The sequence below is a fragment of the Pseudopipra pipra genome, chromosome 9 (assembly GCF_036250125.1).
Source record: "Pseudopipra pipra isolate bDixPip1 chromosome 9, bDixPip1.hap1, whole genome shotgun sequence".
In the NCBI taxonomy this organism is placed as follows: Eukaryota; Metazoa; Chordata; class Aves; order Passeriformes; family Pipridae; genus Pseudopipra; species Pseudopipra pipra.
Window position 1 is genome coordinate 23,510,376 of NC_087557.1, and position 23,634 is coordinate 23,534,009.

The following is a 23,634-nucleotide window of genomic DNA, read 5'->3' on the forward strand; positions in this document are numbered from 1 at the left end:
CTATGACTGTTATCCCAGGAAGAATGGAAAGGAACTTCTAATTTGTCAGGTGACAAGCCACCAAGTCTAGGTCAGTAGTATCAGTCATTTTCATCCACAACCTCTACAGAAACAGGCATAGCAAAGAAATACATAAATAACACCAGCTGCATTGCTGTTCCTTGCTCAGAATACTTCAAAATTCCTGCTGTGCTAAAATGGAGAGATCTGCCTGGATCTTAGATTGTAACTGAAAACAAAGAGCATTAGTTTTTAGAGCAGATGATCAGGTAGCTGATAGAGGGGAAAATGCTGCATTGTTTGAGGTCAGGATGTTGTTTCTAGTTATCTTGCTGATTTAGTAAATGAGTTTGGCCAAACCACTTAATGCTAACCCATTTCCTGTTTTCTAAGTGATAATGGGTCTGATAGTGTATTGTGCAACTGCAGTAATCTGGAAAGACAATCCTGTGCAGAGTAAAAGGAATTTTATCCCATTTTACTTGTGGGTATCCTGTAGGTAGGAGAGATGTTATAAGGTGTTTTCTTTGCTGGTATAAGCAGCCAGTTGCACTCCAGGACTATACAAATTACTGGAAATAGATCAAGAATTTAACAGAAGTGCTGCTTTGAACGAGGTATTTGCTTGAGGATTTAGTTTGCTGATAATACAGGGAGAAATTCTTACCTTTGGCTTCAGGGGTCTGTCCCAATAAGAGATCCTGTAACACTGCAGACTGTCAGCTGTCTCAGGTTTGCACTAGACAGACTCATCCTGATCCACTCAGACTGGTTTTCTTGTGTGGCCAGACTCATAATTTATTCTGCTCTGTAGCATTGAACTTCTTGTATTCAAAGCCAGAAGGTCATTAGGATTGTTTTCTATAGAATGCAGTCTCTCCTGGGATGCTACATGAGCAGATGCAGTCACTTGTAAAAAAAAAAACTAATTTTGAAAGACTCAATGGATTTTTAGGTAAAATCCTTCTTGTAGATTTTTTTGTACTTATCTGAAGTTCTATTTAATACCCTGTTTTTAAATGCTCTTCTGTAATAGAGCATTGGTCTTTGAGTTCCAAACAGTTCTGAGGAGTTTGGAGTATGAATCTCATTTTGGGCCTAGTAATAACTTTTACTGAATAAATAACTCGGTCGAGGTTCAAACCAGTGATCCTGAATGCTGAAAACTGCATATAAAGTACTTGTTGAATGTTATACTCATATATTTGAAGTCTCTAATTTTGCATAATATGCTATCCATTTATCTTGAAATATTTATTTTACTGTCAGATATAAAAGCACAGCTATTCTCAAACATACAATAATATACCTCAGGGAATGACTAATTCAAACTGCAGTTAAGCTAATGATGCAGATTTGTCCATTTTAGCTTTTTTTAACTTTGTCACTACAACATAGAATTCTTAAAAGTTGTAAAAAGCAATTTAGAGTATATTCAGGGGTGGTTACTAATAAAAATGTTCTTGAGGTTAGATATGTCTGGCTATTGAAAATGGTCTGTGTCTGAAGCACAGAACTACACAGGAAGTTTTGCTTCATTTGAAAGCTGTGAGCTGGAATGTACGAGCTTCACAATTCAAAAAATTAAATTTATGTAAACAGGTATTTTATGTTGAGAAACGTGGTTGTGCATGTGTATGAGAACAGCTCTGTTGAGGTGCTTGTCACCACTCCTTACACCATCACTCACTGAGATAAAATGTTTGATTTAGCTAAGACAATCATGACGTCTTGCCTGTTGTCAGACTAAGGAATCGTTCCTCAGTCGATGGATGTGCTCCCGTCACTTCTCTTGGCTCCTCTGTGGGAGCAGCTGCTCCCCGAGCACTGGAGTGTGGGGCAGGCCTGCCACCTCCTTCTTGTTCCTCACATCACGAGCCACATTGTCAGTGTGCAGCTAATAAATTCTTTCTTTTTTTAACCTTCTACACCCACTGTTCCCGTTAATGTGCCCATTGTTTCTTTATGTCAACCCAGTCCTTCTGTTTGTCCTGCCACTCCCTCGGCCGTGTATACCTTTGCCTTCTCTCCCCTGTTCATTTCCTTCCACAGGCTCCTTTCTTTTGTTAATCTCTTCTGAACTCTTATCCCCATAACCCCGAAGTTGTGTGATTGATACGATTATAACATATGTAATGGCCAAAGCAAAACAATTTTTCCAGTATTGCATATCTACTTGCAATTTCAGTGGGTTAAGTTTTCATTAACAAGAGAGGTAAGTTACATTTTTAAATGAAATATTTATTTCCTTGTTCATTTTATGTTGATGAACAAATTAAATAATTTAAATTAAATTATTAATTAATCTGTTCACAGCCTGACCCACCTGAGGTGTGAGCACTGTGGGGTGTTAAACCTGTGGTACAACTTGCCGACCCCTCTGTTGGGGGCAGGGGGTGCACCCAGGCACATCCCGCCGTGGCAGCAGGTACAGAGCTCAGGCTAACTTAAAACTTTGGCTAAATAGGAACGAGATTTTCCTCCTGCTCTTTCTTCAGAGGGGAATGAACGACTCCAATTCCAGTACACAGCCCTCCCCTCAGCTCTTCCCGGAGCCCTTCGCACCGGTGCGGGGCGACACGCCCGGGTCCCGCCCGAGCGCTGCGGTGGTACCGTCACCCCGGGGCATCCCATCCCATCCCATCCCATCCCGGCGGGGGCGGGCGCTGCCGCAGCCGCTCACCTGCGGGGGCGGCCCCTCGGCCCGGCCCGGCCCTGCCCGAACATGCGCCGAGCTCCGGCTGCCGCCGCTCCACACCATGCGAGGCGGCTGCGGCGGCCGCCGGGAGCAGCAGCAGCAGCAGCAGCGCCAGCCCTGCCCACCCTTCCCGCTGCCCGTCGCGACGCCTCCATGGACTCCTGCCCGGCCGGCGGCGCCGGAGCCCGGTACGGGGCTGGGGCGGGGCGGGGGCCCGGCCGGGGGTCCCCGGGGGGCAGCGCCGCCTCCCCCGGCGCTCTGGGGATGCTCCGTGCAGGGCGGGATGAGCGGTGGGATGAGCCCACCCCGAAAGGAGGGTCCGGGTGCTGCAGGGGGCGAGGGCGGAGGGTTCCCCTGGGGTCTGGGGCGCTCAGTCGAGTTTGGCCCCGCTGAACTGCTCCCGACGGGCGGTCGATGCCGCCTCGTCTCATCCTCGCGGGCCTGAGGCTGCCCAGGTGGGGACCGGGCCACCCCTGGGGCCGCTGTGGCCACCAGGCTGACACAGCAGCCGGCTCTGACCACCTGTGTGCTCGCTGACACCACCCACCCCCCCCGCCCCGACCGCAGCGACTGCGGGGGCACAAACTGGTTTTTGCACTTTCAGGGCTTTTACTTTCTCCTTAGACAAAAGCATTAGCTTAAGCTAATTACATTCCTGAGCAAGAGCCCTTCAGTAGTTATATGCAAATTGACTTTGGGCTTCAAAGTGGTGTTGAAGAGCGTGTCATGTCTGTGGAAGACCAGATCCTTTTCCTTGAGCTCCTGTTTGAACAGCTTGCAACACACCTTGACAGCACAACACTGGCATTAATTACTCTGTAACTCAACACCTTCTTGCTCGCCTTCATGAACGAGCTGCAGGTGGATAACTTTCTCCATTCCAGGTGTGCACTCCCACTGCCCCTAAAATACATAAACTTCCCTTGTGTGCGTGTGAGAGAATCGTTTCTTCTAAAGCTGAATCAGTCTGTAAATAACATTCTTCCCTGGTGATGATGGCGTGTTAAATTTTAGACGTGGCTGCGTTAAAGGTCTCTTTGTGGATTTTCCATTTGACATCAGTCTTCTGTGATAATCTGCTTTATAATCTCTGTAGGAGTAGAAGCTTTTAAGAGTGCAGTTCTGGACAGGTCAGCAAATCGCTTTCTAGAAGAGTGGTAATGGGTCCGTTCATGGTTCTTCATGGAGTGTTGGGAGCGGTGGTGTGCTCTGTTTCTGCCTGCATGCTTTCCCTTTATCTTTAAGTTGAAAACAGCAAACATGAACCCGAGACTTTAGTTCATCTGCAGAAATCATGATGGAAAACTTTAGATGGTATAAGCTACTCAATTATGCTCATTTTTGATGGCATTGATATTAATGTTTGAGTTATTACAGAGACCAAAGGAGGTGGTCTAGTGGCATTTAAAGCAGCAAAATCCTATAAGATTTTGAAATCCAGACTGTTAGACCTGCTAATGATCCAAAATGGCATGTCTGTTAGTATTTATATATATGACCCCATACCTGGAAGTGTTCAAGGCCAGGTTGGATGGGGCTCTGAGCAACCTGGTCTAGAAGAAGGTGTCCCTGCCCTTGGCAGGGTGTTGGAACAAGATGATCTTTAAGGTCTCTTCCAACCCAGGCCATTCTATGATTCTGTGATTTTTTTTTTTAGGAACTTTATATAATTTTGTTGCCATATTCTGTCTTAATAATTCTTTACTAGACCACTGATTTTTTTAGGTTTTTTTTTTTTTTTAACTCCAGGGTGGAGTTAAACACAGTGCCCTGTGTTTGCAGTAATGATTTTAAATTACATCATGAAATGACCTCCAGGTGTTGTGTTTGTGCTGACAGTGGCAGCAGGCTGACAGGTTTTGGTTGTGTTGTCCTTCTGGAGGTTTTGAATGTGGGGAAGAATGCTTGCAAAAATATTGAGAAGCAGGAAGGAGTTTGGTGAATTTTGTCTAGATTGGGCAGGTTGTCCCGAAAGTCTGTGTTAGTGAAGCTGCTGGAGAACTTGAGTCCTCATTGCCTTTCTGGAGCTCCATCTACTGGAACCAACTCTCCCATTCCAGGGTGACTGCACCAGGATCTAAAGGCATTCAGATGTTTCACTTACTGTACTACAAAGTGTTGAAAACATATATTCTGGATTTTGGCTAATTTGTGGGGAAATAATGCTATTTCCACATTGTAGTTCACATTTTAGTTAAAACACTCCTTTAAAATCCCCCATTAAGCTCCTAGGCAATGTTTTCTCAGGGCTTGTGGTTTCTTAGGTTTCAGGTATGTTTTGAGAATGGATTGAGATTATTAGGTCATAGTTAGAGGACACAATGGTCTAGAGGATTAGTTGGAACTGAGAAGTAAACACCAGATTTTTGGAGTACGGGTGACGAAAAATGACCTCCCATTTTGCAGATTTTCAGCTCTTCAATTTGATAATAAAACTTTCAGTCATCTTTTGTGAAAAAACAGTGGTCAGCAGGCAGTCTGAATGTTAGGATGGTCATTCAGATATTCTTGAGTTAATGGCTGGAAGCTCAAATGTTAATGAAACAGAATGCAGTGGTGAACATACATGTCATTTTACCTTTCTCTCTAACTAATAAATTGCCATCCCGAGCTGATGAAATCTTCTCACTGCATCTGCATCAAGGTTTTTAATTTTGACCAATCCATGTTTCCTGTCAGAAAGGGAAAAAATACAGAAAAATCCCAGACTGTTTTCGTTCTAAGTTCAAATTCAGCCTTGTTTCTTTTGTTTTTTATTTCTTGGGGTTTTTATCCTCAAGTAGCTTGCTTAGTTGTTTCCGTGCTCTGAAATGGAGAGAATAATAACCATTTTCTTCTTGAAGCCATTGTGCCAGAGAATAACTCTTCAAAAATGGCTTTAGCAGTGCACAGTGCCAAGACAACTTGCTACTAGTACTTTTATTCTGTTCTTGAGTATTGATTCAGTAGGCAGGTTCAAATGAGTTATAAAGGTGCATTGAAGTGCTGTGCTTGAATTTTTATTTAATTGGAGAGAAAGTGGCATTGTTATTGGTCAAGGTACTGTGAAGTGTGCTTTGCAGATGACTTCTGAAGTATAAAGTCAGGCTGTTGAAAGCTCTCAAGGAAACATAATCTGAAATGTCATGTAAAGCAATGATTAAAGTCAAAGCAACAGTCCCTTATTTGTTCAAGTATTTTGTGTCATTCCTATATATTATTTTTATGAGAGCCTAAGGTACTGTTCAGCAGTGGAATTGTGCTTGCACAGATTTAACAACCAAAAAAACCCCAACCAACCAAACAAAACCAAAAACCAAACCAATAAACATTTCAGCTCAGCTTCAGTATTGCAGGAAAACACCTTTTGTGCCAAAAAGTGTATTTCATCTTTTCCATGTTCATCACCACACTGAAGTCGGAAAGAAGTGAAGTCTAAGTCAGCGTAAACAAGTACAAACCAGACTTTACAAATTGCTGAAGATGCACAGGTAACTATCCTGTTACCTACCAGTCAGCTTTTATCATTGCTAGGTAATGCAGAATTCAACCAAAAGGGGAAATTACATAACATCCCTCCCTAAATTCTCCCGAGTCTTATTTCAGAAGTAATACAGATCTCTACCCTGATCTTGCAGTCTTTAGAAAAACAAATCTCAGAGATTTTTTTTTTTGTGGCTTCTTACCATGAATGTGGCAGGGTGAACTTCCCTTTTCCTTCATGCTTTTTTGTTTGTTTCCTAGGTACCTAAATGTGCTCAATGCCATTGCATGACAGTGGTCTAGTGCAACTCTTATGGATTTCTCATCAGTTTTAATAAGATGAGAGTTAGACCTTTAAAAATTGAGGGTAACTATATCAGAAGTGTAGGTTGACTGGAGGCATTAAAGGGTGAGAAGTCAGAGGACTTGGAGAAAAGAGCAAGTGGGTATTGTAAGGTTGTCTAAAGACCTTTTAAAAAAGGGGCATGATGTGAATCATGTGACCTTCAAAGTGACAAAGGTTGTAGAGCATTTGAGTTGAAAAAGAAGAGCTATTAAAGCTTGCTAAGTATTAATGTGGTCTGATTTCTGATTAAAATTTACTCTTAATTGCAGCTATCCTGTAAATGCAGAGTATATTTGTTTTATTTCAGTGTTGACCCTGTGTGAGGTAACTTTTAATTTGTACGTTCCAATTAGGTTAGTGCAGTTTGCAGGATGCTTGGGTTGATAATTTGTAATTTTCCAGAGTATATTGTGTGTCTTTTTCATTCTATATGATGCAGGCAGCTCTACTAACTGGAAGTAATCACCCACAGTGGTGCATTGAGCCCTCTGTGAGCAGTCCTGCTAGTACAACAAGGAAAGGGAACTGCAGAAATTACACCAATACTTTTTATTTGTCTGAACAAACCTATCTTAATGAATTTATTGCATTGTTTGCCTGTTCAAATACAGGATGGGAATTGTGAATGTATTGCAACCTGGATCCTGCTTGGTCAAGTTAATCATGGTGGGACCAAGGGCAGAACAAGTCTGCCAATTCCCTTGCCTCTTTGCTGCTCGCTTGTCTGCTTTGCCACATCCCTTTGCTTTGTGAGGCTTTGCTGGAACAGAAGGGCCAAAAGCTTGAGTATCTTCTTAGCAAAAGACCTTTGACATTGCTGAGGCATCAATAACTCAGTGATCTGAGAGCTGAGTTAACCTCAAAAATGAATGGTGTCATACTCCATGTACAACTTGAAATACCGACTGAGAGATCCTGAATTCCAGAATTGCATCACTGTTGTGTCTCTATGCAGAATATTTGAAGAACATGAATACTGAAACCTTTCCAGTTGCTTTGTTGTTGAAGTAATGGCATTTCTGCAGCGCCGAGGAGTCTTAGTCGTGGGCCAGAAAACTGTTCAAGAACACAGAAAGATAAATGCTGAGGTATTACCAGCTTGGCACATAGGACAGGAAGGGATACGGTAGAATTAATTTTCTTGCATTAACTTATTTGCTTTTGAATTAGGAAGAAATTTCTGTATTGTCTGAAAACTGAATAGTAACAAATTATTGTGAGAACTGCTTACTTGTTCTTTTCATCCAAGATTATTTCTGATCTCATGTGGGTTTGGAAATGTTTGCAGAAGAGGAAAAGAATTCTTCCCAAGTGATGTGCTTTTTGTTTTCTTTGAATGTAGGCATTTTTTTTCAGCCTCATAGCATTTACAGCACATTGCTCAAAGCAGTCATCTATTTAGAAAAGTAGTAGTTGATTTAGGAATGACCTGGCAAACTTGAAAAGGCTAAGGGAGATAACGCTGGTATCTCCTAATGTATCCAGCATTAGGAGAACAGAAAATGGCGTCATGGCAAGTGTTTCTATATTCAGTGGTGATCTTTCTGAAAACAAGCGGTGGGAAGGACATCCTGGTGTCAGCGATGGCGGTGCTTCCCACACACGTGGTGGCCCACGGATGAGCCAGCCAGGTTGTGTCCCTGTGTTGGACGGGTCTGTTGAGGATCCATGAGGTGCCAGCAGCTCTGGGTGCAGCTGCAGGTTGAGCTCTGGGGGGCAGGAGCCCTCAGCCCCGGCCAAGAGGCCGTGAACTGCCCACCCTTTGCACAACAAAGGGCCCGGGGACCGGTGGCCCATCCAGGGAACCGCGTGCTCAGAGACACAGGAGGAGACAATGACCCTCAGCCTTTCCCCGCCCTTAGGCTGCAAGGGTATAAAAGCCCAGGAGTTCCTTTGTTCAGGTCCCTCCTCAGAGGCACCAGCTCGAGCTGTTATCTTGTTATTTATCTATAGCACCAAGATTAAGTTATTTATCTGAGACTGCTATGGGAAACCAGGAGTCGAGCCGGTAAGGAAACCTGGTCTGACCGTGAGTGTGGGGATGCAGCTGCCGAGGGGCTTCGGTCCCAGCTCAGGTGTGGGAGTGTGACCGCCAGAGTGGCTGCTGCATGGCTGACAGGGAAGATTCCTCAGTACCGAAATGCAGACCTTGAAATGTGCTCTGGGAGGCTCCTCACGTGTGCGAATGGGTGAAGTTTTGGTAGCCCGAGGGGCACGGTGTTGGTAGGGAGCAATATGGTTTTATGGTTTAATATGGTTTTACTCCTCCTTTCTCTTTGGACAAAATGAAGCTGCTTTGGGCATGTGAGACTAATCTCTTTTCAGTTCCATTTAATATTCTGTAAAGGGGTTGTTTAAGAATTTATTGCTTTCTTTTTCTGACCACATGGCAAAAAGCAGCCCTCTAAATCTCTTTGTACAGATAAATTGGACATGGCACTTAGAGCTAGGGTTTAGTTGACATGGTGGTTTTTGGTCAAGGCTTGGACTCGATCTCTGAGGTCCTTTCCAACCTTAATGATTCTATGATAGAGATAATCTAATGCTAATTGTTGTTTCTTTGTACTTACTTAGGTCTCCACCATCATAGTTGTAAGTTATGCTGCCAGGTGGCTTAAAAGAGATGCAGAAATGTTTCTATCACCACTGTGAGTGTTTGTGCTTCCTTTTAATAACATAAGATTAACATTATCATGCAAAAATTGAAACTGTATATTACACAGAGAACCCTTGATACCAAGGGAGTGAAGGAGGCCAAAACACCATATTGTCCAAACTGTTGAATATAAAATAGAATAAAGAGCAAATACCTCAAAACTACTTATCAGGAAACTTTTGAGCTGAAATTACAGTAATAAAAAAAAGGGTTTCAGTGGGACAGCAGGAGCACAAGGCAACAGTGTGGCAGAGGTGTTGCATCCATGAACCCTGCATTCACTAGAGTAGCTTTGTTTCTGTTTCTGAATGAGGTGAAAGCAGTGTCAGTTATTACTGAGCCAGATTGTGCTGCTCAGGGCCTTGAGATAGGAGATCTGTGGTGTGATCACAGAGATTTTCCTTTGAAGTTTCTTTGGGATAGGAATATAATAATTTCATCAGATGCTTTTCTCTGATCTTGCATCTCACTTGCTGTACCTGTTTGGGACTAACCTGTATTTGGGAAACAGGGTGTGTGTCCACTGCTCTCCACTCCAGGAGTCTCCTGATAATGGAGGGAACAGAGTCCCCAGCACGTGGGCTGCCATGTGCTGGTTTCTCATCAAATTCTGGTTTAGCTCAGCGCTGCTTGACTCTTTGTATTTTATTCCCTTCCTCCACCTGAAGTTACCCCTGCACACTACCTCAGCTGACTTATGCAGATAAGGTAGATTTGGCAGAGAAATGCATTAATCTTTTAGGATATGACTGATTTAACTTGCTTTCAGTGTTTCACAGTACTGAAGGAGCTTTTGAATTACTAATAAAAGCATGACTATAAAGGCACAAACTTCAGACTTACCTTTTTTGTAAAGTTCTGATAATCACATAGGTTGACTGAGGAGTTAAGCATTTTGCACAGTGCAAGGTTCACGGTGTTTTTTTTTATTGAAGAAGTCTGTAAAACCCAATGACAATTCATAAAGCTTAGGCACTGCAAACTTACAGTAAGAAAACAGTCAACATCGTGCACACAGTGAAGTAAAATTATGCATAAATAAAGTAACTGCCACGCTCAAAAAGTCTTCCATCCCCTTCCTTTTGACCACGGAAAACGTAATTCTTTTATTTTGAAAAGGAGGGGCAGGGAATGAAGATTTCATAAGTAAAACCACAAGGAGAACCATATGACTATCCTTGCAAAACCTGCTGCCAACAAGCAAAAAAAGGAAAGAACCTTGTAAACCCAAGGGGAAAATGGCCTAAATTTGGAACATTTGGAAACATTTCAGATCTTAGTTTTTTAGATTTGTTTTCTTTAGTCAAAAGAAGACAGAGCTATGTGTGGGGAAGGAGAGGTTTCATGCTGAAGGCTGTCTGAGAGTATAATTGTTTCTAGAGAAGTGGTATTCAAATAAAAACCTGCCAACTCAAGTCCTGAAGAACTTGGCAGAAACAGGCAGAGCCTTCACCATACAGGGCTTTAAGGTCTATTTGGGGAATACAATATTAATTAGAAATTGTACAATAAGCTAGTGAGAATGATGAATAATCTTTTCAGAGTAGCTCATGATCCTGCCATGGAAGCACCTAGCTAATTTTAAGTTGTAACCAGTAGTTATTCTCAACTGGGGGGAAATAAACCCTGGCAATGTCTTTTATCTCCTGCTGTGGCCCAGGTACATAGTGTTGTTAGGAACATGTAATAGAGTCATTAATGGGGCAGCCTGTGGATCTGTTACAATAATTTTTATACCAAATGCAGCACAGGCTTTTCCTGTAGAGGATGCCATAAAATCAGCAAGAGATTTAATCAGCAATGTTAATGGATTCAGAGTATTTTCCTGGAATTATCCTTTGCTGGTTTATCATTTTTGGGTCTTCCTTCAGCAGTGTATGTCTTCATTATTGGCACTGCTTTGTGTAATCGAGCAGGTGGGTAATTTTTTACATTAGATGCTCTTGGAGAGATTAATTTATCTGTGTAGATCGCAGCTGATCAACTTTTACAGTCCAGCTGTCATACCAAGAGGACTACGAGCAGCTTCTGCTACTTGTAGTTATGGACAGGGCCAGTACTGCTGATGTGCCAGCAAAGCAGTTTGGGAGCATACACTGTTTTATTTTGGGCAAAATCAGCCAGATGAGCTCACTCCACAGATTAAATTGTTAATACCAACTCTCCTCGTTTTCCATGGCAATAAAGAGAGATTTTTACAAAGAGCGTGTAGAGTGTCAGTTCCTCCCAAAGGCATAGGAACTAACAAAAAGCAGTAGTTTGGCTGATGGGTTGAAGCCTGTTTTGCAGAGAATCCTTGCTGGGAAGAATTACTTGCCTGTCTCTCTTGCCTGTGTGCTTCTCACATTTGCAGCAGTTATTGCCTCAGTTCCCCCGCCTGTCAGCTGGTCTCGTTTGACTTTCGTTCTGGTTTGCAGGATTCTGGTGTGCTCCAATTACTGCCACATGCAGTAATTCTTGTTGTCTCAGCTCTGTAATTACAGGGATATTTGGCTTCTGCCTGGTTTGTGCTGAATGAAAGGTGGTGATGCTGCTGCTCACTGCAGACAGGTCTGTAGATCAGAGATACGCTGGCAGCTGCCAGCACCTCCTCCATCAGTGGGATCCAGCGATAGATGAACTTCACGCGTCACGGGCTGGCATCCAGACTGCTCGTTTGTAGGATGCTGCCGGTGAGCTGGTGATGCTCCCAACTCCCGTGGTATCACCCGTAGTGTCCAATCGGGAGTGCGGTGCCGCAGCAGGCGCTGCCCTGCGCTCGCAGCGGGACTGCCACTCACAGCTGGCTCAGTGGCACCGGGTGCTGCTGGATGTTCGTGCCTGAACGCTGAGTGGGCTTGCAATGACTATGTCAGAAAACACAAGAGACTCAGCAGAAAGGTAAGGAGCAGCACACAGCGTTTTCCATTTGGCTTAGAGGCAGTTCTGATCCTGCTGTTGGAAGCAGGAGAGAATCTGCAGCCCACCGAAGCATGACTAATCAGTTTGCTAAAATGCTGAGCACTCTCGAGTTTAAAGTATTTCTTCCCTGTTGCTAACAGCGACAAATGACGATTTTTGTAGCATTTAAGTAAGGTGTGTATTGTGTTCAGGTCTAAAGCCCTTGACTTGGGAGCTACAGCCGATGGCAGGTTTCCTTGGAGCATGAGGGAAACGTGCAGCTTGTGTTTTTGCTGCTGCTGTGGGTGGCACTGTGTTGTTAATTCTTATTCCAGAAAAGATGCCAAGTAATGAATATCTTATTTGTGCTTTGAGCTTCAACAGTGATTTGTTTCTTTGTCATCCTCCTGTTTCAAAGGAATATTTTGAAAAGGTTTATTTGTATTGAATGGGGTAATTCTCCTGCATGACAAGAAACAAGCAAACAAAAAACCCAGGTAAAATGTTACTAGTCTAAATATTTTAAAGCAGATGAGAATGTGTTTTATATCATGTTAAATATGCTATTTGGTTCAGGGACACAGATTTAACAAAAGAAGATAGGAGTTTTAGTACATGTAAGCAATAATTGATAAAGTTTTAATTATTAAGTAGGGCTCAGAATAGTTGGGCGGACATGATGTTGCATATTGTATGAGATGGATGCCAAGACTTGGTTAATCAATATTTGCAAAGCACTTGAAGAGCGTCCTGGGTACAGAAGGATTTGCATTTTATCTGAAATGTGATGACAACAGGCACTATGAACAAAGTCACATAATGTTTCTCTCAATTTTTACAGTCCAGTTTTTCATATATACAATTATGTTCTTTATTTCTTTGCAGTCATTATTCTTAAAACCAAAACCAAACCACTGCTGCAGTGGATGGTTATTACTGATGTTATCTGCTAGTTCTGTGCTCCCCTGCCTTTTCCTTAAGATGATATCAGGACTTTGCTTTCTGTTTTTCCTTTCAGCAGTCCATGTTGTGCCATTTTTAAGGAACTAACACAGTTTCCAAGTCACAAGATAGATCACATTAGTTAGAGCTGTTTGGAGTCAGGAACATGATGGTGATTTGTTTGTATTTTGTTGGAGGCTGTTTTGTACAGACTTGTATACAACATATTAGTGCAGTATAGCTCTTTGATCATTAAATGCAGATGTTTTAACTGTCCTAATACTGGCCAGGTGACCTTAACTTTGTTAGTGCAAGGCCTTATTGTTTCTTCTGTGGATTTTTTTTGTCCAGCAGTTCTGGTGGTGATGAACTTGGGCCAAACTAACTCAGCTGGTCTGTATTATCCTGTTGCCAGTAACCTAAAGACCAGCTGAGAACCCTTGTGACGGGTCAGGCTGACATCTGAATGTTGTAAAGGAGAAAAGTACAGCCAGACTAAGGCACTGAGACTCTTCTGACTCTGAGATGCAGCAGCAGCTTTTTTTTCTTTGAGTGTGGTGGCACTTTGTAGGGACAGTGATGTTCCATGGGGCAAGCATCATGTGAGATTTTAACCCACCTGTGAGTTTGTAGTGGTCACTTGCACAGAAACGTCCTGCACATGAACTGAGCTAATGCAGATGTTCCAGCAGCAGTTGGTATAATAATCTGTTGCAGACTGACAGTGTCTCATCCTTAAAGTGACAGCATGATCATAATGTCACCAGCCTGTGGTCTGTAAGCCTTACAGTCAGATGTGCATCATCACCCTGTGTGATGAACACAGTGCTCCTGGTACCTGTGTTCTGGTACCTGAGCTCATCAAGTTGCTCTGCTCCCACATGGCAAATTCTGCATGTCCAGGTTCTTATGTAAAGTAGGTGCAGTTTTATCTTACTTTCAGAAAATAGAAAACTTAAAATTGCTTTTCACATGTTAGCTGGTAAGAGCATAGTTTTTAAAAAAACCCAAATCCACAGACATAGTGGAATTCACTTGCATTTTTGGCTGTCACTAGAAATGGAATAGCAGATTATGCATGGGAATAAGGCTGGAACTGAAGAAGGGGGATTCAAATGTAGCAGTAATGCACTGGTAGGAGGAGAACAGATGTGCTGAGTTTGTTATCTCTTCTGGCAGGTCACCTACATCAGACCTCAACGTGGCACTGCGTGAATGTATGGCAGCTCTGGATTTATTTCTTAACAACAAGTTCTCAGATGCTTTGGCTTCTTTACAAGCAAAGTAAGTTGATAAGTTTTACTAGTTTTCCTCTGTTTATTTTTCTTTGCTTCACCATCTCTCAGGAGATTTTGACTAGACAGCTGATTTTCTGTTAATAATTGATAAGTCTTTATGGTTTTTGTTCAGAAGGGGATGGTAAGTTGATGTGTTAAGTTTTGGGGAAGACAGATAAGTGCTTTACACTTGGGTGGGTAAATAATAAGACTGATCAACAGTGTCTGCCAGAAGTAAGGAATTGATGTCCAGAGACACCCTCAGCTATAGTGCAATATGTGAGATTCTTGCTCCTTCAAGGATAAAAACCATCCTCTGTCACCTTTTAATTTTGCCTCCTTTCCCATATTTTTCTGCATATTCTGAGAATTTGAAAATTTATAGCTTTGTGTCTAAATGAGCAACTGACCATGAATTGAAGGTTTGAGACACATTAGGTATGAATTCTTATTTTTGGTCATTGTTTTCTAATAACCATTTGCAGAAACCTTCTCACAGCTTATTTTGCAATTCAGTGTTGTGGTCATGCGCCCTTGTTTCCTAATTATGTTGCAGCCCTACATTTAATGAGTGGCCCAGCTGCAAGCAGTGAGATCATAAAATAGCTTCTGAAATCTGTTGTCTCAGATCTGTTGCCTGTGATCTGTCATACCCTGTCCTGACGTTACCTGTGCTCTTGGCTTGTTGCAGTCTGCGGTCAATTTAAATTTCCCTCCACCCATCCACCCTATTTGCTCCATTTATTTTTGTGCCATCAGCAAATTACATCATGCCTTCTTTTAGGACACTGGAATATGAAACAAGTAAAATTCATGGGTAATTGCTATGTGTCTGGGTAACTACAGTGAATACCACATATCTGCTTTGCTGAGGTATCAGCCTCATATTTGATGCCATAATCTGTAGCTTAACCATGTAAGGACATTCTGGGAAAGACATTAATGATAAATTGTAGTGTCAGCTGTATTAATAACGCTGGCTTTATTCACAGTGTTATTTAGTGTTTATATATCATCAGAAGATATAATAAAAGCAGTAAGAAGAAAAACTGTGTTTTCATTAAATTCTGGCAGTAAAGCCCCTGTGCCCATCTGGAAATGCTTAGTCAGTGCTTAGCATAAAATAAGGAGATATTTTATTGAAGGGGGTTTCCAAAACACTGCAAAAGTTAGTGAGGCTGTGGCTCATTTTTTTCTGTAAATCCATTTTTCTTCTGTTGCATATGGTTTTCATTCAGCTCTAGCTGGGCTCTGCAGAGTGTAGTTCATGAGCTGATACTCTGTTTTTGTGCCTGACTGTATTCCACACTGCAGACCCATTTTGAAAATAATTTTTCATGTTAGCCTGTTGTTATGAGGAGGCCCTTATTCCTGTTGCCTCTGTCAGTGAGGGAAATACAGACTTGTGATCTTTGTGAGTGCAGTGAAGAAACAGGATGCTAAATTTCCCCACAGATGATATCCATTGTGGACACAGTCCACCTCTTTAAGGAAGGAGAAGAGTTGTAGAGAGGGCACATATGGTAGTGCTGTGGGTTTTCTTTAGGAGCCATCAGTTCTTTGGTGTTCTCTTTTAGTGTGCTGAGATTTGAAATTGGTTTCCACAGTCCATAAACATACTATCTTTGTTTAGAGAAATACTTTTCAGGTTTTATATGCTTGTGAAGAATTTCATATCATGGATTTTTGCGGCTTTAACACGGTGCAGGATATACTCTGCTCTGTATTACATTAGTGCAGATTCATTAAATTACTCACATTTGGCTTCCACAATAAGTGTATTTTCAATTAATTTGTACCATGTGCAGCTAACAGCAGATTTGGCAATGTATGAAGAGTTAGAATCGGAAGAGTTTTCCTAGCAGCTTAAAAATAAATATCTGAGGATGGTGTCTAGACTTGTGTTGAGGTAAAGCTCTTTTTTTCCTGTTAGAAAAGCAAATCCATCATAATGAAGAGATCCAATTTCATAGAAAAATACATCTGGTGTTTTAGTTTCGTGTTATATAACCTTTCTTGTTTCCTGAGCTACCTTTTAGCTTTTAGAGTCAATATTCTTTATTATCATTAGCAATCTTTGTACAACAGTGGGTTCTGATTATCTTGTGCTTTCTGTAGTAAGATTAAATTAATCTTTTATATTGAGTTTTTACACTATATCTAAGAACTCTTAAGAAATTCCTTAAATTCAGTCACCAAGCAGTGATTTTCAATATATGATGTAATATATGAACTGTAACCATGAGTAACACTGGAACTGTCAGTCACTGGAGTGGAGAAAAAAATCCCATCATCCTTCTCAACCCTAAGACACAGTAAATTGATTAAATGTTGACTGGATTTTAGCCCTCGTGTTGTTGTGAACAGATAATAAATTAAAGAGTTGATTCTGGTGAGGTGTCCCCTTCCCTTCCCAGGACAAATGCTTAATATTTTAATAATTATCTTAAAGGGAAGCAGGGCATAATCACCTGATGGTTTGGTGGTGTCAAATCAAATTGGGAGAATGGTAAATAAGATAAATTCATGACAGAATTATCGGGACCATCGGATGAGCTGCACCACGTGTGTTGCTGCTTGCAGTATTATAGGAACAATATGACAAGGATTCATTCCAGGCAGTTGACTTTATTCTGCAAATAGACTCCAAAAAGCACTTGATGTTGTTTGGTGAAGTATTAATTCTAGAATGACTGTGTTTGAAAGGTAAATTCAGTCATCTGATGTGGGAGTATCTCAGGTAGGTGTGAAGAGATTGTGTTACTGCTTAGGTAGTTATGAAAATCTTGGTGCAATAGTAGAGCTCTCTTACTATCTGTTACTATCATTGAAATTTTTAGATATATGCCCATTTTACAATATTAAATGTTATCTTGTATATTCTGATCTTCAAAAAGTTTAAAGAGGTTACTAAGGAATGGCAGCCTTTTGTAATGGTTGTCTTCATGGGGTGGTGAAATGTTCTTGCCTTTATAGAACAAAATCAAACATGAGATTGTTCAGTGGGGTGGAGGAGCTTTCTCTGGGAACTGATCTCACAAAGAGAGGGTGTGATTATTTAACTGAGAATGGTGAAAGAATAAGGGGAAGCACACAGAGGTAAAATGAAGCCCTACACAGTGTTTGGATAAATATGTTGCACAGCTCTGCAGAAAGCTTGAGTTAGCTATTTACTGTGAGGAATGTCAAGAACATGAAAAAGGTCGTTTTTTCTAGGGTTTTCTGTCTTTTTATACCTGGAGTCTGGAAGAACACCAGTTTTATAGTTAATAAATTAATTGCTGCCAAAACCTGACTTAATTGTTGGTTTCTCCTCTTAGCCGGAAGAACTTACTAGATTCCAAATTTTGGAAAATGGCTTAGACAAAAAAGATTTTGGGCACTCTTGTTTTTCACAAAAGATTAGCAGTCCCAGGTTAATTCTGAGGTCAGTTTTTTGACTTCAGCTGGAGGGCTATCACTGTCCTCACTTAAGCACTTGTTTTCAAGCAGGAATAAAAGTGTTCTCCAACCAGCTCCAAGAAAGGGCAGTGCTGCACCAAAGTTGGAGAAGAAGCATGTGGCAGAACTCCATAAGTGCTTAAAGATATTACTTATAATCCTCTTATTCAGTCATGTGATACCAACTACTGGGATAAGTTATTAATCATAATATTAGTTGTATTAATGTCATACAGGCTTGTTAACTCCAACAATGTCCTGAGGAAAGTGCTGCTGAGGAATCAAAAGAAGGAAAATTAACAGCTATCAAGTTTCATTCTGTATTCATCCATATAAAACCCAGGCCTTAAAAGTCCTGGCAATACACCAGGATGTAACTGGCAACTTTAATTGTATGATTAGGAGAAATAACATAGATAAGTTATATTTGGTTGCATTTCTACCTGCATCCCAACCCCTGGAAAATAAAAAGTTGAATGTTGATAAACACCAGTTGGCTAATGATAGACATTAATTACTGTCTCCTTCAAATATTAGAAGCAACATAGATGAAACCATTGATAGGGAAGGGGTGATTTGGTATCAGAAACAAATTACTGGATAGAGAAATCTTCACCACATATATGTGAATAGTACCAATTTACCTTTTAGTGCATTTAGTGAATTTAATATTTATTTGCTTTGATTTTGAAAGAAAATTTCTGTAATTTTGGAAGGGTACTATTTCAGTCCCTCCCTTGTGCTTTGAATTTAAACCTCTGGAAGGGTTTTAGTTTAGTGAATACAAGGTGAAGTGTGTTTTTCTGCACTGAGGCTGATGAATAATCAAATGAACAGGAACACTTCATCAGGCTGGCATTTTGTAGTAGGTTCATTTTTTTTCCCTACTTTTCATTATCAGTGTACTGAAAGAATCATGATGTGTGAGGCCAAGACAGAGCTGTCCTGACTCCACTGGATTTTAAACTAATTTCTCTGTCATCTCTCTGTTCTTCTTACCTTGCAAATGAGATGGATGTGAGCCTGGCATGGGGTTTATAGCACTTATGGCACTAGGTGATTTCTCAAAATGGCTCTTCTGCTAGATTGGTTTAGATGGTGAGGGCCAGTAGGAATTAAGGGCAGCCACAGAGCACAGACTGCAGTGAAGTTTAAAGATGTGCACTGCAAAATTCTTCAGTGCAGCCAGCCTGGTCTGTGCCATGTGTATTGGAAAAAGTAGCCCTTGATGGTATGAAGCAAAGGAAGCACCAGGTACCTGTGTAATGCTGTCTGTTAAGTATTATTTTAACCCCTAGATCTCAAAAAAATATATATACAGAGGAAGTCAGGATTTATCATCACTTGTATTTTTCTTTGGTGATTTTATTGCTTAATGTCAATGAGAGGGGGTTGCTTTAGTTGTAGACAAGGTTTATTTTTTGGTTCTGGAAAATCCTAATCAAACATCAGAGACTCCTAAGGATATTTAAGGGTGTTGTACTCCATTGAGGAAACTAATTAAGGCATAATAATATATGAATTATTAGAAAACTTTGAGGCATCCAAGTCACAATGGTGAGTTACTAGCTCATGGCTTAATGTAGGGTTGTCTGAAGTTATCCTTGAAGATGTCTTTCCATGCAGTTCAGTTATTAAAACTTGGGGGGGCAAGTGCTTTTCCAGGGGCGGAATTAAATGGATTGAGGTGTCTTTAAAGTCTGGCTTTTCTCCTTAAAACAAAACCACAGAATCAGAGTAGCTGAGGTTGGAAGGGACCTCAGGACCCCCTCTCTCATCCTGCTGACAGCAACACTCCTCTCAGTGCAGCCCTGTTTTTGCCAAGGACACATTGCTGGCTCACCACTTTCTCCTTGAAAGGAAAAGAAAAAGGAGTTGCTCGTTTTGAGAAACACCTGAAGTAGATGTATTGAGAACAGGTGTGCTGAGGGTGGAGATTTTGTGGAAAGGATATCCTTGTTTGACTGCAAGTATTTTTGAGTATTCCCTGCCATTCAGAGCTATCTGATCCGTTCTAGAGTGTAAACAATTAAAATAGCAGTTGTTGCTCCTTAGCAGTATTTGTCTTCAGTCATGCTGTTTGCCAGGGGTGGATTAGCAAGGCCTACAGAGAGTTTCTGTGTCAGGAATTTATCTGAGCTTGCCCTTCAACATATTTCTAAAGTCATCTTTATTACATCTCAGTGCCCAAAGACATTTTGATTCATTTGCAGAGGATTATACCAGCCATAGGTACTGGCTGAATGCTTTAAATATGTGCAAAGTATAAACCCTCTGCCCTGTCAGAGGAAAGATGCCAGCAATGGCTGCACATAGGAATCAATTGTTTCACTTGCACTAATGCCAAAGTTTTTTACTTTCTGCAAAAGAGGCACTATCTGAAACCCCAAAGAATAATATTCAAGTTGAACAGATTGGGATGGAAGGTTGGCAGAAGGGGAGAAAAGAAAAAAACTATAATATTTGACATAGACTCTAATGTGTCTGGTGGGAAGATCTGTTTCAAGAAGATTCTGTTTTGGCCATGGTTATAGTATTGTGTTACTTATCTCCTTGAGTCTGTCTTGAGTGACTCTCCCAAAATAGAAGAATAGCATCTGGATTTGTGTCATGTGTTGCAGTATTCATTAGATACTCCATTAAAAAAACCCTCTTTTGTCTCTGAATGGTGAGCCATGCGGTTAATTCCTGTGCTTTGCTTGTTAAATACCTACCCTCAGCTCAGAATTGGTACATTTTAGCAGAACTATTGAAACTGGAGAGCTGTAGCCATGATTTCATGTAGAAATCTCAATCTGTTACTGTTTCTTAATTATTTTGCATGTCCTTTGTGTTTGATTTAGCCCTCATTCCCATCAGGCTGATGCATTTCTGGAATTGGATTTGTATTTATTTTTTCAAAGCAACAGTGCAGTTGAATCAGCTGTGCTTTGCACCTTGTGTTTGCTTTCAGAACTAAAGACAGCATGTATCATGCCCTGACTTATGCCACCATATTGGAAATGCAAGCTATGATGACATTTGATCCTCAGGACATACTGAATGCAGGGAACACAATGAAGGAAGCTCAAGCCACCTGTCAAAGGTAAGCCTGGAGCAATTCAGTCAGTAAATAGTTGCTTCTCGGTAAAGGTTTGAAAGACATACAGGTTAAAAAAGGAAATGTAAGTTCATAGCAATCATAGGAAAACAGAGGTTGGAAGGGACATCGGGAGGTCATCTAGTCCAGCTCCCCACTTGGAGGAGGGTCACTTAGCAGGTCACAGCACACAAATTAGAGTGTTCAGCAGTCTAGCCTTGAAAACTTCAGTTTACCACAATATCTGATTTTTCTTGTCAATTAGACTTCAGTCCTATCTGTAGTCCTGGTTCTGCAGTGTCTGGAAGTTGTTATTTACAATGTGCAGACACTGCAGAATGTTCCCATGGGTGATAGTTGTGCTGCAGTTCCCTGTCTTTGAATCTGCTTTTACACCCCCATGGACGTGCACCCATACACACACAAAATAAATCATCCCCTTATCCCCTTCCTTCATCAAGACGTATTTCCATGCATGAAGGGTAAAACAGATCTCAGGAGGACCATGTTGACTGAGTTCTCTGTGGAATATGCTGAAGTTTGTATGTGGTGAGATGACAGAGAGTTGAGCACTAGAGGTGTGTTAGTGACTATGTGGGTGACCAGCTGAAAAATATTGTTGTTCTCTGTTGTTGATGCTTCGTGTTCAGAATGACCAAATGGACTTTTTCTGCAGATTTAGGAAGAAATCCACAGTAGCTGATTCTATCAACAACCTTGTACATAGACAAAGCCTTGAACACTTTACTGAAGGTAATATTATCTCTCACATGCATAATGTTTTTTTTTTATTTATGCAGTTTGAATCAGATGTAAGTGTTCACTCGGTGTGTGAATTTGAATATATAAGCACATCCAAAATCACTGGTTTTGTTGATTGCTGACTCAGCACTCCCAAAAATTGCCAGGTAAAGACATACCTAAAAAGAAGTATTGAAATGGCTATAAAGGTTCTAGATCCAGAATTTCATAGAAAGCACCAGATATATTCCCTCAAAGTTTCTGTAACTGAGTTTCATTTCTGTTTGGAATTACATCACTAGTCTGGAACAGAAACACTACATCAAATTTGGATAATATTTTTCTCAGTTTGAGCTTTGTGATCTTATTCCTATATTAATGGGCTAAGGGGTTTTTTTATTACTTTTTGACTGATTGATTTGTTTTCTTCTCCTCTCTGTGTGACACTAGAGGAAATCCATGCAGAAATTTGCTATGCTGAATGTTTACTTCAGAGAGCAGCACTCACATTCCTCCAGGTATGGACTCCTGTGTGCCTTGTGGGGGGAAAAAAGTACATACCATACAGGTTCCCATTCTTAAAACTAATGAACTGGTAGAAGACTGTAGTTTAACCTAGTGGTGTAAGGCTGTTTCATCTGGATCAAGTCTGGATATTGGAACAGTGCTGAGTGCCCAATGACACCCTTCTCTACTCCCTCTCATTTCACACTTGTGTCAAATGTGACTGCAGTAAGCACCACTTTTCAAACACTGTGTGTTGGGATATCAGATTTAAAAAAATAAAAGAAATGGTCATTATAGCTGTGCTGGAATACGAGTGAATTTTTTGCTTCAGTCTGGCTGGTGTTTGCTTTCCCAAGACTGCTTTCTCACTGGTGTGTTCTTGAACTGCATAGCTATTAGGCTCCACACATGATTTCTCCTTAACAGTGCTGCTGTTTTTTAAAAAAGGGGAGTCCTCCCTCTTCTTTGAATTTTATCTCTGTACTAATGAAGCTTGATTTGTTTGGTGGAGCAACATTAGCAGTACTTACTTGGGCTCTAGCATGCAATTTAAATTGTTCATCACACTTTAAATAACTGATTTTTTATTCTTGATTTGACTGTACTTGCTGTATAAAAGTGGGCCTCTTCATCTATTAAGGGGATAATAAAAGTCACAGTCAGAAAAGCCTAATGTTTCTTGGCTCAGTGGTGCTGGTAGGAAATGGAATGCAGGTGGTGGTTTTATAGTGTTTGGGAGTTGCCAGGTGGGCTCTGATTTATGTTGCTTGTGACAGTTTATGGACCGTGTAACGTTTTTCAGCAATCTGCTGTGTCCCTCTGCTAGAAACTACTGCTTCATAGTAACACCCATAATCAGAGGAGCTTTTATAGTTTCTAGTGTGCTGATGATGGACTTTGAAATGGCCAAGATGTAGCTACCTGTTTCCATTTTCCTTTGGGATCTCTTGGGATGAGTAGCCTCTAGCACGGGGGGCAATTTGGGTGATGTCTGAAACCATGGAAGCAAGATTTTTGAAGTGCCTGTAAGAAATGAGTGTTTTAAAGCAATGTCTCTTGGCTTTAGACACTGTTTTCACAGGTATCTGTTTTTAAAAATGTTTAGAGATACATGGGGGATTTAAGAATAAGAAAATAACTTCTTGTCCTCTTCTGTGTTTAATTTTTCACGAACGCTTGAACTAGTTCTAAAAATTAAACAGAGGCATTTGGTTCCAACAGTTATTGAAGGGGTTTAGTTTTGATGCTTAATGTAAGTGACCAAATCTGATTGAAAACACATAAAAATTAATCTCAGCATTTTACAAGGGCTGGACAATTCTCACGTTGGCTATTCTTGTTGGTGTAATGAGCATTCTGAATATAAACATTTTAAAACCATCTTCTTTCCTTGTTCCATTTTCCATTCAAAGGAAAATATAACTGAACCTTTACACATGGTAAGGTATTCTGTACCCCCTGGTGTGCTGTACTGGGATTAGTTCATCTAATCCATGCTGTTTTCTCCACAATGCTCCAGATAGCTTCTTATGATTCTTTTGTGATGGTATCTTCTGTTAAAACACATACAGACTTTCTGTCCCAAAGTAACAGCAGCTACTAAAA

At 40.9% G+C, this 23,634-nt stretch overlaps 1 protein-coding gene across 3 annotated transcripts in view; it reads left to right on the forward strand.

The window, feature by feature from the left end:
* Positions 1-2,728: 2,728 nt before the first annotated feature.
* Positions 2,729-23,634, forward strand: part of TTC39A (tetratricopeptide repeat domain 39A) — a 52,122-nt gene continuing 31,216 nt past the window's right edge. The window contains exons 1-5 of one of the 3 annotated variants that reach the window (XM_064665253.1): positions 2,729-2,886; positions 14,164-14,268; positions 20,656-20,787; positions 21,458-21,534; positions 21,973-22,040. In XM_064665253.1, coding sequence (XP_064521323.1) covers positions 2,852-2,886; positions 14,164-14,268; positions 20,656-20,787; positions 21,458-21,534; positions 21,973-22,040 — 417 coding nt within the window. In that variant the 5' untranslated portion in view covers positions 2,729-2,851. Of the gene's footprint in view, positions 2,887-11,831; positions 12,043-14,163; positions 14,269-14,629; positions 14,700-20,655; positions 20,788-21,457; positions 21,535-21,972; positions 22,041-23,634 lie in introns of those variants that run through there. The other 2 variants (XM_064665254.1, XM_064665255.1) reach the window with 2 other exon arrangements.